Source organism: Triticum urartu, chromosome 3 (genome assembly GCF_003073215.2).
Source record: "Triticum urartu cultivar G1812 chromosome 3, Tu2.1, whole genome shotgun sequence".
In the NCBI taxonomy this organism is placed as follows: domain Eukaryota; kingdom Viridiplantae; phylum Streptophyta; class Magnoliopsida; order Poales; family Poaceae; genus Triticum; species Triticum urartu.
The window spans coordinates 50560960-50577597 of NC_053024.1; the positions used below are offsets into that span (position 1 = coordinate 50560960).

The 16638-nt window shown below is 57.0% G+C and overlaps 1 protein-coding gene across 3 annotated transcripts in view; it reads left to right on the forward strand.

Moving 5' to 3' along the window:
* Nucleotides 1-15636, forward strand: part of LOC125542747 (cysteine-rich receptor-like protein kinase 25) — a 33839-nt gene extending 18203 nt beyond the window's left edge. The window contains exons 6-13 of one of the 3 annotated variants that reach the window (XM_048705921.1): nucleotides 9037-9108; nucleotides 9193-9258; nucleotides 9339-9395; nucleotides 11880-11981; nucleotides 14027-14104; nucleotides 14635-14784; nucleotides 14862-14954; nucleotides 15045-15636. In XM_048705921.1, coding sequence (XP_048561878.1) covers nucleotides 9037-9108; nucleotides 9193-9258; nucleotides 9339-9395; nucleotides 11880-11981; nucleotides 14027-14104; nucleotides 14635-14784; nucleotides 14862-14954; nucleotides 15045-15104 — 678 coding nt within the window. In that variant the 3' untranslated portion in view covers nucleotides 15105-15636. Of the gene's footprint in view, nucleotides 1-9036; nucleotides 9109-9192; nucleotides 9259-9338; nucleotides 9396-11879; nucleotides 11982-14026; nucleotides 14105-14634 lie in introns of all 3 variants that reach the window. The other 2 variants (XM_048705920.1, XM_048705919.1) reach the window with 2 other exon arrangements.
* The last annotated feature ends 1002 nt before the right edge of the window (nucleotides 15637-16638 follow it).

The window sequence follows — 16638 nt, forward strand, 5'->3', positions numbered from 1 at the left end:
CGTCCTCACACGCGAGTAGATCATCCATCGTGCGATACGGCAGCTGTTCGCCTCCATACCACGCGTCGACCCGCTCCTCGTCGTGAGTGAGCGGGAAAGCGAACTTCATCGGGTTGTGCTCTGCGTGAGCTGGTGCTGATGAAGATGAACCCGGAGTGGCGACCGCCGGGGCTGGAGTATGCGGCGTTGCCAGTTGTGGTGCCCTCGGCGTAGCGGGCACCGCAGTCGATGTAGTTTTGGGGCCGGGGTAGACGTGCCCGGCGGAGAGGAGCTGCTTGCTTCCCCGGCTTCCTTGAAGTGAGCGTACTCGATAATGAAGTCGTCATACGTCGGCGTCGCGCCGTCGTCCACCGCCTTGTCCCATTGCCACCCTCGCCCTTTGTTGAACACAACGTCTCGCGTCGTGCGCACACGCTGTGTCTTTGGGTCGAGGATGCGGTAGGCCTTTGAGCCCTCCGCGTAGCCGATGAAGACTCCCGGAGTGCTCCTGTCGTCGAGCTTGCCAATGTGGCCAAGATCCTTAGCGAACGCAAGACAACCAAAGACCCGCAAATGGGAGACCGCCGGCTTCCGCCCATGCCAGGCCTCATACGGTGTCCTGCCGTCGAGTGCCTTAGTAGGCGAGCGATTGAGGATGTAGACGGCCGTCAGCACCGCCTCTCCCTAGAAAACAGCCGGCATCCCTCGCTGCTTGAGGAGAGCCCGAGCCATCCCCACAACCGTCTGGTTGCGCCGCTCGACGACTCCGTTTTGCTGCGGGCTGTACGGCGCGGAGTAGTGGCGCTGGATGCCCTCATTGGCGCAGTACGACGCGAATTCGCCACCGTTGTCAGTGCGCAACACGCGCAATTTGCGGCCGCTCTCCGCCTCCACACCAGCCTGCGCGCGCCTGATGGCGTTCACCGCTTCTCCCTTGCTGCCGAGAATCATCGCCCACATGTAACGAGAGAGATCGTCGACGAGCAGCAGGAAGTAGCGTCGACCTCCTGGTGTGGCTGGCGTCACCGGGCCGCACAAGTCTCCGTGCACGAGCTCCAGCTTCTCCTTGGCCCGAAAACTCGCCTGTTGGGGAAAGGGGAGTCGTCTCTGCTTCGTCAGTACGCAGATGTCGCAGAACTGTTCCACATGGTCGAGGCATGGCAGGCCTCGTACCATCTCCTTGGCACTTAGACGCTTCAGGGCCTCAAAGTGAAGATGCCCAAAGCGCTCATGCCATTGCCACGCCTCGTCGTCCCGACGGACAGCGAGACAAACCGGTTGTGCCACCTGCACATCAAGGACGTAGAGTCGATTTCCACCTCTGGGTACCTTGGCGAGAAGGTGACCCTGGCGATCCCAGATGCGTAGGACCCCATGCTCAATCAGCACGCGTGAGCCGTTCTCATCCAGCTGTCCCAAGCTGATGATGGAGTTCCTTAGCGCGGGGATGTAGTAGACATCGGTGAGCAGCCGGTGCTCTCCCGTCTTGGTGGTGAAGATGACGGAGCCAACGCCCTTAATTTCCACAGCGGAGGCATCCCCAAACTTGACGGAGCCTCACACATCGGAATCGAGCTCGGCGAAGAATTCCCTTCGACCGGTCATGTGGTGGGTGGCGCCGGTGTCGAGGCACCACCCCGTAGTCTTGTCCTTCCCGGAGGCATCGCCGAGAAGAGCGTGCGCCTTTGGCTCGTCGAGGTGGATGAGAGCTTTTGCGACTGGTGTCGCTGAAGATAGCTCAATGCTTGCATGCGCCATGAACAGAGCCGTCTCCTCCTCCTTCGCCTGTGCGACGTGAGCCTGGCCTTGTCGTGGTTGCCGACACTCATTGGCCCAATGGCCAAACCGGCCACAGTTGTGGCAGCTGTTGTCTTGTGCAGGCTTGGGCTTGCCAGCGGCGCCGTCCTTGGCGCCTCTGCGGGCGTCCCCTTCGGCACGTCCTTGTGCCCTGCCCGGGGGGCCTCTTCGCGTCTTACACTGCTTGCTACGCTTGCGGCCGCCCGTCATGGAAGAAGGCTCCCCCTTCTTCCTGTCACCAAGGCTGGCATCCCACGGCTCCCGAGTTAGGAGCAGCTTCCCGCCGGTGGTGATGGGCCCCGAGGAAGGCTGTGGCTCGTCGGTGTCGACGACCTTGAGGGGACCTATCGCCTCCTCGATTGTCATCGTGGAGAGGTCCAGCAAGGACTCGATCGACCGAGCCATCTGCTTGTACTTCTCGGGGATGCACCGAAAGAGCTTCTCGACAGCTCTCTCCTCGGTGTAGGTGGCATCACCAAACTTCACCAACTTCTGCAGCAGAGTGTTGAGACGGAGAGCAAAGTCATCAACGTCCTCACCTGGCTTGAAAGCCAGGCTCTCCCACTCCTTACGAAGTGCCTGCAGAGTGGACTTCCGAGCACGGTCGCTGCCGATGCGTGCCGCGGCGATGGCGTCCCAAGCTTCCTTGGCAGTCCGCTTGCTGGAAAGCAAGAACTGCATCTCGGGCGGGACTGCGGCGATGAGGGCGTCCAGCGCCCGTCGGTCCTCTTGGTGGTCGACGTTGCTGTCCTGGACTGCCTCCCACATGCGCCGCACCTGGAGCCTGACCTTCATGATCCTGGCCCACTCGACGTAGTTGGTTTTAGTGAGGGTAGGCCACCTAGCACTGGGACCAACATCCCTGACCACAGTCCGGATCTCGTAGAGGCCGTGGTCCTGGTCGTTGCAGCCGCCGTCGCGGTGCACACCTCCACCTGGAGCGCGGGCGTGCTCGGCTGCCCACTGCGCCGTCCGCTCTTGCGCCACTTTGGCGCGATCTGCGTCAGCGCCGTCGTCCGCAGGCGCGGAGCTGTTGGAGCTGCCGGAGCCGCCGCGGAGTGCTTTGGCATCTGCCGTAGCCTCACGTGTTGCGTCCGCTGCTGCTGCTTCTAACTCCGCCCTGGCTGCTTCTACCTCCGCTTTGGCTGCTGCCAGCTCCGCTGCAGCCAGCCTCGACACCCTTGCTGCCGCCGCAGCTGCTGCTACAGCTGCTCGCTCACGCTCCTCAGCCACGGCGCGCTCGGCCTCCTGCCGGCGCCGCATGCTCGAGGTAGCCGTGTGCTGAGAGCGACCTGCAGACATGGCTCGCTGCAGGGGGGCTGTTGCGTGAAGAGGAGGTTGTTGAAGACGAACTGTTGCTCGACAATCCGGAAGGAGGAATGTAACCAGAGGCAGACGGAGCAGCTGCTGCTACCGACTTGGGCTGCTCAGGGTACAAGATAACGAGGCTCTGATACCACTTGTTAGACCTTTGAACCTGAGCATTGATAGTTGTGGATGACACTAGGAGAGTTGGGACAATATCTTGTTAGACCTTTGAACCTGAGCATTGATAGTTGTGGATGACACTAGGAGAGTTGGGACAATTTTCGTTGGTTTATTTCTCACACAATGCCATGCCAACCTGAGGGGTTGGGGATACATACTTATAGGCTGCTAGCCAGCCAAGCATATGCTGAGATGCTACTAAGTTGCCAGTCTAAGATGCTAGTCTAAGATGCTGGTCTAAGATGCTATCCTAACTGCCAGTCCTTATGGTCAGGAACTCTATCCTAACTGCCACAAGGACCATGTGCTGCAACCCCACGAAGACCCTAGTACAAAGACTTATCCAACATAGAGGTTGGGCGCGGCCGGCGGCGCATCGGCGCCGTGATCGCGCGGGAGGAAGGCGGCGGCGGTGAGGGAGAGGCGGCTAGGGTTTAGAGTTCCGGCTCCTAAGGGGAGTCGGGCAATAGTTTATGACTTATTGCTTATTCCAAAAGGTAGCCTTACAACTGTTTATATAATCCTTGCTAATAAAAATAAGATAAGTTGGGCTGAGCCCCTAACTAGACACGCCCATTGGCCTTCTCCGGCTATAAGTGACACCGGTCATAACATCTCTCCCCGCCTGCGCAAACAGCTCGTCCTCGAGCTGGAAGTCTGGAAAGTGTTGGCGGAACTCGTCAAGCTGCTCCCAAGTGGCATCCTCCTCCGGAAGGCCTTGCCACTGGATCAACAAGTGCCACACCCCACGACGTTGCTGGACCTGCAACACCTTCGCCGGTCCTGGAAGAAGGCGCCCGTCGGAGGTCGAAGGGAGCACCGGCATGGTTGCCAGCGGTTCCCCGCGGAAGGGCTTCAGCAACCCCACATGGAAGACGTCATTGATGCGGGCATCGGCCAGAAGCTGAAGACGGTAGGCCACCTTTCCGATGTGTTCCAGCACGGAAAACGGCCCTGCGTAGCGAGGACCCAGCTTGCGCTTCGCGCGCGGGTCGAGGACTGCGTGGAGCGGTGAAGGAGGCGCAGCCACACCCAGTCGCCCACCACAAACTCCACCTCGTGGTGGTGGGCATCGTAGTAGTGCTTGGACAGCTGCTGGGCCTGGAGAAGTCATTGGCGCACCTCCGCAAGCATCTCATCCCTGTTGCGAAGGTCGCCAGCCGCCTCCGCCCTAGCCATCTCGGGGTCAACCGGTAGGATGGGCGGGGGCGGTCGGCCATAGACCACCTCAAAAGGCATGGCGTGCAGGGCAGAGTGGTATGAAGTGTTGTAGCAGTACTCCGCCCACGCGAGCCAGTCCACCCAAGCACGGGGACGATCACTTGTAACACAACGCAAATACATGGCAATCACCTTGTTGACCACCTCAAATTGACCGTCCGTCTGGAATGGAAGGCCGTACTCAGGCACAGCTTCACGCCCGCCATCCGAAAGAGATCGCGCCAGACATGCCCAGTGAACACCGGGTCCCGGTCGCTGACGATCGAAGAGGGGAACCCGTGGAGGCGGACGATGCCGTCGAAGAAGGCACATGCCACGGAGGCGGCAGTGTAGGGATGGCCGAGCGCGATGAAGTGCGCGTACTTGAAGCGGTCGACCACCGTAAGGATGACAGACTTGCCGCCCACCTTGGGAAGGCCCTCGATGAAGTCCATGAAGATGTCGGCCCAAACCTGAGAGGGAACCTCTAGGGGCTGTAGCAGCTCGGCCGGTCGCAGCGTCTCCGTCTTGTTGCGCTGGCACGTCAGGCAAGACCGCACCCAATCTCGTACCAGGGCCTAGTCACCGAGGATGTAGAAATCGGCGCGGAGACGGTGGAGGGTCTTCTGCACGCCCTCGTGGCCGGCTGAGTGTGCCAGCAGCAGGACCTGGTGACGGAGGTCGCCGTGATCCGACATGAAAAGTCGATGCCCATGCAGGAGCAAGCCATCCGCCAAGCGTCATGGCTCCTCCAGGTCGCCAGCGTCGGGGCGCTGCTGAAGGAGTTGAGCGTCCGTAGCGTCCGCGGTGGTCCTGCGGATGTCGTCAATGAGGGCGAAGGAGGGCCGCGAGCGGATGCAGAGGGCCGCGCCCGCGGGGTCGATGGCGTCCGAGTCGGGGTCGGCGTCGCGGCGCGACAGGGCATCAGCCACGGTGTTGAGGCGGCCCGGACGATACTCGATGGTGAAGTCAAAGCCAAAGAGCTTGCTGATCCACTGATGCTGCGGCACGGTGGAGAGCATCTGTCCAATAAGAACTTGAGGCTGTAGTGATCCCTGCGAATACGGAACGGCCTCCGCCAGAGTTACGGCCGTCAATGGCGCACGACTGCACCAAGCCAATGAGCTCCCTCTCATAGGCCGCGAGCTTATGATGGCGCGCGACGAAGGGCCTGCTGAAGAACGCAAGCGGCCCGTCGCCCTGATGAAGGACGACGCCAAACCCAACGCCTGAGGCATCACCGCCCACCATGAACGGCTTGTCGAAGTTAGGCATCTGGAGGACTGGGCCCGTAGTGAGGGCCTGCTCGAGGCTCTTGAACGCCTCGGTCGCCTCAGCATCCCAGGCGAAGGCATCGCGGCGCAAAGTCGCGTGAGCGGGGACGCGATGAGGCCGAACTCCCCGATGAATTTCCGGTAGTACCCCGCGAGGCCCAGGAAGCCTCGTAGGGCCCGCGGCGAGTGTGGCATCAGCCAGGCCGCAACAACCGCCACCTTGTCGGCGTCCATGGCGACCGAAGGCGTGCGAACGAGCACTTCGAGCGCTTGAGGTGAAGATGGTGCGCTCGAAGCTCGTGGAAGACGATGGCGACATGCTGAAGGTGCTCCGCCCACGAGGCACTGTAGATAAGAATGTCATCAAAGAAAACGAGCACAAACCGACACAAGTAGGGGTGGAGAACATCGTTCATCAAGGCCTGAAAGGTCGCTGGTGCGTTGGATAGACCAAAGGGCATCACCAAGAACTTGAAGTGGTCGTGATGAGTCCGAAACGCCGTCTTCGCGATATCGTCCGGGTGCATCCGCACCTGGTGGTAGCCTGAACGGAGGTCGAGCTTGGTGAAGAAGCGTGCCCCATGTAGCTCGTCCAGGAGGTCGTTGACAACTGGAATGGGAATTTTGTCCTTGAGCGTCTGTGCGTTAAGAGCACGGTAGTAGCGTCTGTGCGTTAAGAGCACGGTAGTCGATGCAGAAACGCCACGTGCCGTCCGCCTTGCGGAAGAGGACCGCCGGCGCCGAAAATGGCGAGGTAGAGATCCGGATGATGCCCAAGGCTAGCATGACCGCGCACTGCCGCTCCAGCTCGTCCTTCTGCAGCTGGGGGTAGCGGTAGGGGCGCGCCGCAATAGGGGTTGTGCCCGGCAGTAGGTGAATGCGGTGGTCGTACGCCCTGGCTGGCAGAAGGCCCTGTGGCTTGTCAAAGAGGTCGCGGTGTTGCTGCAAGAGATGGTCCAACAGGGGGTGCTCGGGCCTTGCAGCAGTCGCCATCAGCTGCAGATGCGGCGTCGCTGGTGAGGCGCCACCCACGCCCTCCCACCGGACGCGGTGGCCCAGGCGCCAGAAGGTCATCGTCATGGCGTCGAAGTCCCAGAGGATGGGACCCAGGGTCTGCAAGAAGTCAACACCGAGGATGAAGTCGAAGTAGCCCAAGTCGATGCCGGCGCACGTGATGGTGAAGTGCTCGTCGCCGATGGTGACGGGGACGTTCCACGCAATCCCATGACACCGGAGGCGGTCGTCGTTAGCCACGGTGACCCGGAGTTGCTCCCCGCCCGTCGCTGAAGCGCCAAGCGGCGCATGGTCGACTCGGGCAGGAAGTTATGGGTGGAGCCCGTATCCAGGAGGGCCATGAGGCGCTCGCCGTGGATCATCACCGGCAGGAGCATAGTCTGCTCTGCTCGTATACCCGGGAGGGCATGGAGGGATACAATGAGAGCCGTCACCGAAGCGGGCGCCAATGCGACCTCTGCGGTAACTGGGGCGGGCAAGTCGTGGAGCCCGTCGGCAGCAGTGTCCTCCTCGATGTAGTCGGCCGCCTCCAAGTAGAAGAGCCGTGGGCAGACGTGGCCCGACACGTAGGGCTCGTCGCAGTTATAGCATAACCCCTGGCGACGGCGCTCGAGCTGCTCGGCCGGGGTGAGCCGGTGGAAGGGCCGCGTCGCGGCCAAAGTGGTGGTCGCTGCAGAGGCCGGAGGCGGACGCCCCGGCACGCGTGGTGTCAGGGGCAGTCTGGCGGCCTGTCGGGCACCCCGAGACGGCGACGCCTACTGCAAGTCCTGCGCGCGACGCTCAAAGGCGCGGGCATAATACATGGCCGTCTGGAGGTCCTGAGGTCCCCGCAGCTCAACGTCCACGCGGATATGATCCGGCAGACCGCCCACGAAGAGCACAGCCTGCTGGCGAGCCATCACACCGGGCGCGTGGCACGCCAGGGCCTGGAAGCGGTCGATGAAGTCCTGCACCGTGGAGGTGAAGGGTAGGCGGCCCAGCTCCGCCAGCCGGCTCCCGTGTATCGGTGGCCTGAAGCGTAGGAGGCAGAGCTCGCGGAAACGCTCCCATGGGGGCATGCCGCCCTCGTCCTGCTCGAGAGCGTAATACCAAGTCTGTGCGGCGCCTCGGAGGTGATACGAAGCGAGCCAGGTGCGGTCCGACGCGAGCGTGCGCTGCCCCCGGAAAAACTGGTCACATTGATTAAGCCAGCTCAAGGGGTCCTCTATGCCGTCATAGGTGGCGAAGTCGAGCTTGGCGAAGCGCGGCGGCGTGTGGTTATGGCCGTCGTGGGGGTACACCTCGTCAGCGCAGAGCAGCAAGGAGGGCGGCGCCGGGTCGGTGGTCATGCCCCCCCCCCCCCGTGGAACGGAGGCCCGTCGAGGCCAGCGTAAGGGCCGGTGGAGCTGGAGGGCCCGCCGTACTGTGGGGGTGGCGCCGGCGGTGACTACACGTGCGGCGGCCCTGAAGCCATCATGTAGACCGGCTGTGACGACCCGGCCAACCAGGCCGGTAACGGGGACGACGAGGGTGGAAACCTGACTTGGTGAATCGGGACCCCCGCCGGCGCAGTAAGGGCCGGCCCGGAGCTGGTAGGTGGTGGTGGCGGCTCCTGCAGCGGCCCAACGGACGCGGCAGAGGCCGCCAGGGGCGGCGGCTGCCACGGTAGCCACGACGGCGTGGTGGCGGCGCGGCCGGTTGCGGCCCGTAGGACCCGGCCAGGAACAGCCGGATACCCTGGACCGCCTGGGTGAGATCCCGCGGCGCCTCGGTCACCTCCTCCAGTGTGAGGACAGCGGGGGCGGGCGCGACGAAGGAGCCCGGCGCGGGCAGGAGCGGGGCGACAGCCGTGGTGGTCACCGGGGGCGACGAGGTGGTCGGCAGCGGGAGGGACGGGGTGGGCTGCGGCATAGACATGATCGAACCAGAGCTACCTGATACCAGATTGATAGGAGCTAGGGTCCTACTAGGCCTGGACCGCAGGTTGTAGGGGTGGAAGGTTGGGTGGCGAGAGGTTAGCGCGGCCGGGGGCGCGTCGGCGCCGTGATCGCGCGGGAGGAAGGCGGCGGCGGTGAGGGAGAGGTGGCTAGGGTTTAGAGTTCCGGCTCCTAGGGGGAGCCGGGCAATAGTTTATGACTTATTGTTTAATTCCAAAAGGTAGCCTTACAACTGTTTATATAATCCTTGCTAATAACAATAAGATAATGTTGGGCTAAGCCCCTAACTAGACGCGCCCATTGGGCCTTCTCCGGCTATAAGTGACGCTGGTCATAACATCTTTCTTATCCCTGATCCATATAATCAGATGCGCGAAGTTGTTCAAGAACTTGCCTCCTTGTGCGCCACTTCAGTCGTCAGTGGAAGGGCCCGCGATAAGGTATTACCGACTAATGGGTATCTTAATTTGGATGCTCTATACATTTGTAATTAGCGACTCACTTGTTTTGCTATTCATCTGCAGGCGGAAAGTTTCGTAATGATCGAAAACCTGCACTATGCAGGGAGCCACGGAGCAGAAATCAAACTCGTAAGCCATTATTAAATTTAGCAATGCCTATATGTAGTTTATTCTTTCTCTTTGACGCGCTCTAAATATTTAATCTGCAGATTGACGAAACAGAAGCCTACGAACCTGCCCGCAAGTACGTGCCTGTTATAAATCAGGTATAAAATACAACGAGCCATGATCCTACCTTGTTTAGGGCGTAGGTTGTAGGGGAAGGAGGGGGCTGGGCGTGGTGCTGCTCGCGGTTGCCGGCGGCAGGGCGCCGTCGTGCGAGGGAGAGGAGGCGGCGGCTGCGCAAAAGGCGGCTAGGGTTAGGTCTCCCGGCTCCCTTCGGGAAGCCGAGCAAATAATGATTGCTTCTTGCTTGATTAGATTGATATATCTCCTCTCCTTAAATAGAGAGGTTTACTTGACTCCTAAGCAAACGATCCTAATAATGATAAGATAATTGGGCTAAGCCCCTAATAACGATAAGATAACTTGGGTCACACCCCACTGGGCTAAGCCCCTAACATGCCGGTCATAACACTTCTCCCCGCCTGCACAAACAGCTCGTCCTCGAGCTGTAAGGTGGGGAAGCGCTTGCTGAACTCCTCAAGTTGATCAACCAGCGTCAAACACCTTCGCGACAGCTGGGGCGGCCAGGTCGGCGGCGACGGCGTCCTCCTCAATGTAGTCTGCAACCTCCAGATAGAAGAGTCGTGGGCAGACATGGCCGGGCGTGTAGGGCTCGTCGCAGTTGAAGCACAACCCTTGGCGGCGACACTCGAGTAGCTCGGGCGAGGTGAGCCGGCGGAACGGGCGCGCCGCGGTCGCGGCGAGGGTTGCCGTGGAAGCCTGAGCAGGCTGGCCCTTCGCGGGAACATCCGGCCAGGGTAACGGCCCAGCGGCCTGGGACGGTGATGCCTGCTGGATGGCCACCGCGCGGCGCTCGAACGCGCGGGCGTAGTACATGGCCGTCTAGAGATCCTGGGGTCCCCGAAGCTCCACGTCCACGCGGATGTGATCCGGAAGTCCACCGACGAAGAGGTCGGCCCGCTGTTGTGCCATCACGCCCGACGCGTGGCATGCCAAGGCCTGGAAACGGTCAGCGAAGTCCTGAACCATGGAGGTGAAGGGAAGGCGGCCTAGCTCTGCCAGGCGGCTCCCGCGGATCGGTGGCCCAAAACGAAGGAGGCAGAACTCGCGAAAGCGCTCCCAAGGGGGCATGCTGCCCTCGTCCTGCTCGAGGGCGTAGTACCAGGTCTGTGCCGCGCCGCGGAGGTGGTAAGAGGCGAGCCAGGTACGTTCCGAGGCGAGGGTGCGCTACCCGTGAAAGAACTCCTCGCACTGGTTGAGCCAGTTGAGGGGGTCCTCCATGCCGTCATAAGTGGCGAAGTCCAGTTTGGCAAACCGCGGCGGTGTCTGAGTCGGAGTGTCATGGCCGGCTGGCTCGGAGGTGCGAATCAGCAATGATTGGGGCGCCCGGTCAGTATGGCCGTGGCCCGTGGAGTGCCCCGCCGAGCCGGAGGGATCGCCGCACTGTAGAGTGGGTGCCGGCGGGTCTCCAGCCGACGTGTAGACGGGTGGCGGTGATGATCCGGTCAGCCAGGCCGGTATTGGGGATGGCGACGGCGGGAAGCGCACTTGTTGGATCGGTACGCCTCCATGCGAGGGTGACCCGGGCCCCGTGTTGGGCGGTGGTGGGGCCGGCAGCTGCCGCTGCGGCGGCACGGACCCGGGTGGCGTGGGGGGCGCCGCGAGGGCCGGGGCCGACCACTGTGGCCATTGAGGCGCGGTAGCGGGCGGCGGTGGGGCCGGCAGCTGGGGCTGTGGCTGCCCGGACCCGGGAGGCGTCGGGGGCGCGATGATCACCGGAGCCGGCCATTGCGGCCAGTGGGGGCGACGGCGGGCGGAGGCTGACCGGGCCAGTGGTGGTGTAGAGGCCCGATCGGCCCCGTGGTGGCCGCGTACCAGGGCAGGGCGACTGGCCCGGTCGCGGCGGCCGGCTGCAAGGGGGGGGGTTGCCCGTAGGGCCCGGCCAGGTAGAGGTATATGCCCTGGACGGCGATGACGAGGTCGTTGAGGATCCCGGTCATCTCCGCCAATGAGTAGACGGCGACGGGCGGCGCGGTGGAGGGCGGCGGTGTCTGGCCGGTGGAGGCGCCGGCGGCGGAGTCCAGCGGCGCGGTGGGGAGAGCCAGCGGCACGGTGGAGAGAGGTAGCGACGTGGTGGTGACGGGCAGCGGCGCGGTCGTGACGGGCAGTGACGGGTTGGGTGGTGGTGCAGACATGATCGGAACCGAGCTACCTGATACCAAATTGGTAGGAGCTATGATCCTACCTTGTCTAGGGCGTAGGTTGTAGGGGAAGGAGGGGGCTGGGCGTGGTGCTGCTCGCGGTCGCCGGCGGCAGGGCGCCGTCGTGCGAGGGAGAGGAGGCGGCGGCTGCGCAAGAGGCGGCTAGGGTTAGGTCTCCCGGCTCCCTTCGGGAAGCCGAGCAAATAATGATTGCTTCTTGCTTGATTAGATTGATACATCTCCTCTCCTTAAATAGAGAGGTTTACTTGACTCCTAAGCAAACGATCCTAATAATGATAATTCAATTTCATTACATCAATTTCATTACATTCCAGAAATGCTAATGCATTACTTGCATGACAGGCAAGAGAGCGTTTGGAGGAGGCTATCAAAGAAATAAAGGGTGCAAGCATTGAACATAAGAAATTCGGGATTTCCGTGCACTACCGGTGTGTTGAGGAGGAGGTATAACTAAAGCTAAAGCTTCATTGTTTTTGCCTCTTGTTATGTGGGGTCAGACTTATAGCCGTAGGGCCCACAACAGTACAGCAAAGGAACGACCATAGGAGGAGTGAGTAGCAGGGAGACTGTTTCCTGTTTGTCAGATCCAAAATCTTAAGGACATCATGTAGAGGTCTGCAGATTTTGCCATAATCTTTAGCAAATCGTCTGTAATACCCTGTGAGGTCCAAAAATCCTGAGTTTAGTGACATTGTCAGGTTCTTTCCAGTTTAACACCTCTTGGATCTTGCTAGGGTCAGTAGAAACTCCTTGCTCAGAAATGACATGGCCCAAGTAAGAGACTTGTGAAACAGCAAAGGAGCATTTGGACAGTTTAACAGAGAGCTGGTGTTCCTGCAGAATTTCAGAGCTTGGTCTAAGTGCTCAATGTGTTCTTCTATTGATTGACTGAATATCAGAATGTCATCAATGAAAACCAAGATGAATTTCCTCAAGTATTTCCCAAATATCCAGTTCATGAGGTTTTGAAAAGTAGCTGGAGCATTTGTCAACCCAAAAGGCATCACTGTGTATTCATAGTGGCCTAAGTGAGTTTTAAAAGCTGTCTTAGGAATATCATCAGTAGCCATTCTGATCTGGAAAGCTTTGCTCCATATAGTCTTAGCAAAAGTTTTCACAAAGTTATTAAAAGCTTTCTGGTGGTGAGGGACTTTGTATGGTCTCAGGTATGGAGGTTGTGCTCCTGGTTTAAGAGGAATTTGATGATCACAATCTCTTGAAGGAGGAAGGACTGTGGATTCAGTAAATACTGCCTTACACTTTTCCAGTAAGGGAGCAAGTTCAGCAGGAACTGCTGGTGCTGTCTGTAGTGTTTCAGTGTCGAATGTATCCCATTACACCCTTTTGTAGCATCTTGTCCAGTTTGAGAGCAGAGATAATACACTTCTCCTTTGGAACAGTGTGATCAAATAATGTAACAGGAGACCCATTCTTAGTGACAGTCAGTATTCTTTCCACCAGATCCAAACAAATAGGACTGTAGCTGTAAATCCAATCTGCTCCTAGGATGATGTCATAGCTGCCCAGGTCTAGTAGCTCGAAGGAACTAGAAAAAGGACTTGTCCTGTATAGAGAAATTTCTGTGAGGTACTATACTGTTGGAGATTAGTTGAGCACCTCCAGCTACTGTAACTTTCTTTGGTGACATAGCTTTCTGGTGGCAATTACTTTTAACTGCAAATGTATTGCTCATGAAAGTATCAGATGATCCACTGTCCACTAGGGCAACAGCCTGTTTGCCATCAATCATTAGCAGAAGGGAAAATGTGCTAGGACCAGTAGTTCCCTCTGCTGCATGGCAAGAAATATACATGGCCTGTTTTGTTTGTTCCTGTTCAGGGGTATTAGGGGCTGTATGAAAGGTTTGCTCAGGTGACTGCACTTCTTCCAGGGAAGTATCAGTGTCACTGTCATCTTCCACTTCTTGTAGAATATGGAGGGTTTTCCCAAATTCTGCATTTATGTTGTCTGGACCAAGGTTCTCTGCAATACCGGCAGGCCCTAGCATTTGGTAGGGGATTGTTCACTTTATCTTGTTGAACTTGCTGTGGGAGAGGAGCCAAGGGAAAATTATTTCTGAAGGGCTGATTGTATTGTCCTCTTGGCCTAAATTGATTTGTGGTTAGAGTTCTTTTGGCAGCAGCTGCTTTTTCATATATCTTTGAGTACCAATAGGCTTCTATCATTCCAGTAGGTTTTTGCCCACAGACATCATGTTTAATATCTCCTTTAAGGCGTGAGTAGCAGGGAGACTGTTTACCAAAGCCTTTACTTTGAGTCAGAATCAAATTAGTTAAAAGATTGCAGAGTCAGTTTAGGTAAAGAGATAAAGAGTCCAGATTGTAATCAGTTTAGTTTTGCCTTGATGGCCAAGTTAGTTCACCTATAAGAAAGGACTTGATCACGATGAATAAGCATGGATTTCGAGTTCTTCCACCTCTTTGCTATATTGAAATAATTTTCCTAACGTTCGTTTTTTTATTTTGCAGGAACAGGAACTGGTTAAGAAGCTTGCCAAGCAAACCATTAAAGGTTTCTCTGAGCTCACAGTAACTAAGGGTGACAAGGTAAGTAGATTTGGTTGGACATCAATCAAGTTTAAATGTTTTGATTGTCAAGCTTCATGCACTAGCTAATGCAACCAAAATTTTGAACTAATGGAAATGGCTAGGCAATCCACATGTACACTTCAATACCCCCTCTCATGTATGACGCGGGAAGTCAACACATGAATAGACTCAGAGGTATGGCTCAAGAGGCCTAAACGTGGACACAGAGCGGGGCAACATCAATTTTTGGATAAACTGCGAAAGTCAAGACTTGAACTCAAGACCCTGATACCATGTCAAGCTTGAGTGCAAGTCCTGGCTTTCGCAATTTATCTAAAAATTGCTGCTTCCTCACTCTGTGTCCACGTATAGGCCTCTAAGTCTATTCACGTGTTGACTTCCCGCGTCACACGCGAGGGTGGTGTTGAAGTGCATATGTGGATTGCCTAGCCCTTTCCACCAGTTCGGACTTTTGGTTGCGTTGGCTAGTGCATGAAGGTTAACTTTGATCATATTCATTACATTTACACTTGTATGCAATTATATAGGTTGTTGAAGTTCGTCCTAAGGCTGAATTCAACAAGGGGTTTGCAGTCAAGTATATACTCGAGCAGCTAGCCCGCAAAAACAACTGGGACAGTTCTCAGGTGGTCGCTATCTTTATCGGTGACGATAAGACAGATGAAGATGCATTCAAGGTAATATCATCTAAACGCGGAAACCCAATCTTGTTAAATCATTATTTAAATAATCTCTCCACTTTTTTTGCGATTAGGTGCTTTGGAAACGAGTTGGCGGACTGGGGATCCTTGTCAACAAGAAACGCAAGTGGACCAAAGCCTCGTATTCCCTTGAAGACCCGGCTCAGGTAATGTATTCAACCTCAAATGCATTGCATTGTGTAGTCTTGTTAGTTGTACCCAGTAAAATAACTACTAATATTTTAACTTTGATTCAGGTGCAAAAATTTCTTCAAATGCTCCTGAGCTGGAAGAAGAAGGCAGAGGCTGAAGTTTGAGCACAGCTTTGATACATGTCATTCGGTTGTTAACTTGTTATATAAAACTTCTGAATAACAAGTACTAGTTTATGTTCCAAGCAAGTTGGGTAGAGGCTAGAGATGCAACCCAACAGAAAACCGTGAGAACCTAAACGAGAAGCGAGAAAGCACTAGTAAATAAAATAAAGCCCTTTTGTGTGTAATAAGTACATAATTGAGTTGGATCTGTGTGGATTCTTTGTTTCTCCACACATGGCAAGTTACTTATCCGTCCGATATCTAAAGCCCTTTGGCTTTGCCTATAGGACAGTTGTGCTCTTTTTTGTGTGACAATTTTTCTGCTCTCCTAAGATAAGAAGCAATGCAATGTGCTAAATCGCTAAAGAAGTTATCAAATAAATCCTGCAAATATTTCTGAATTTGGTTCAGAATGCCCTCTCTTTGGGGAAGTTACAAAAAAAAATACAGTATGCAGTGCAATGCATGTGCCGCGCCAGAGTGAAGGGGACTAAGCGAGAAGGGAGGGAAAAAGGAGGAGAGCGAGCGTCACCTATCGGCCGGAAGTAGCTGAGGCCAGCCGCCGGGCGCGGGCGTGGCACTCCCTCCTGGCGCCCCCCGGTCGGGTGGGGTGGCCCTCCCTCGGAGCAGAGAGAGACAGTGGGGCGGGGATGTCCTCCGAGGGAGGACTAGTCCCAGTCTCGCCGCCTCCGCTGGCCGCCGAGCCGCCGACCGAACCCCAGTCTCGTCGCCTCCGCCGGCCGCCGCGCCGCCGACCGAACCACACACTCGCCTGTCCGGTCGCGGCACCCACCACATTGGGCCCATTCCCCCCCCCCCCCCCCCCCCCCCTCTCTCTGTTTCCCAAAATCGGAGGGGAGTGGACCTTTGTCTGTCCAGCGTGGCAAAAACAAACCCCCGTAGCCAAACCGGGTTGCCGCCGGCCGGCTCACTTCTCTTAGTCCGCCGGCGGCGATGGCTGGCTATTCTGCGGCAGCTCCTCTTCGTCACACGCGTCCCTCTCGCTCGGCACGCGCGTGGATGGTACTCCGCCGCGGTTCAGGACAAGGAACGCCCCTATTTGCTTGCTACTTTTAGATCTATAACCATGGTACTACCGTCAGCTGCCACATATCATTCGTCTTATTTTGGAATTTCTTACTTGCCCCATTGACGTACTCTCAAAAAAAAAACCACCGGATTTCACAACCATCTCACTTTGTTTTTCTTTTGACAGAAATATGCAGACATCAATTATTCAGGTAAGAGATTCAAGAAAGTTAATCTAAATATGTGTGGAATATCAGCATTTTTGCGGATCCAGTCCATTTCCACGAGTGCTAGTAGTTGTTTTACAGTGTTGTGGAGGTGGAGAGGCCTAGCACAAATTCCACCTCTCCTTCAAGCCCACGCCGTCGCATGCCTCTTAATAAATAGTATGTCTCAGTTGTAAGCCTCTGAAACTGCATCCAATCCTATTTTTCTTGAACTTGCATATAGTTATTTCTTATTTATGATAATGTTTGATGTTGTCTTATTATTCTGGGTCGGCGTG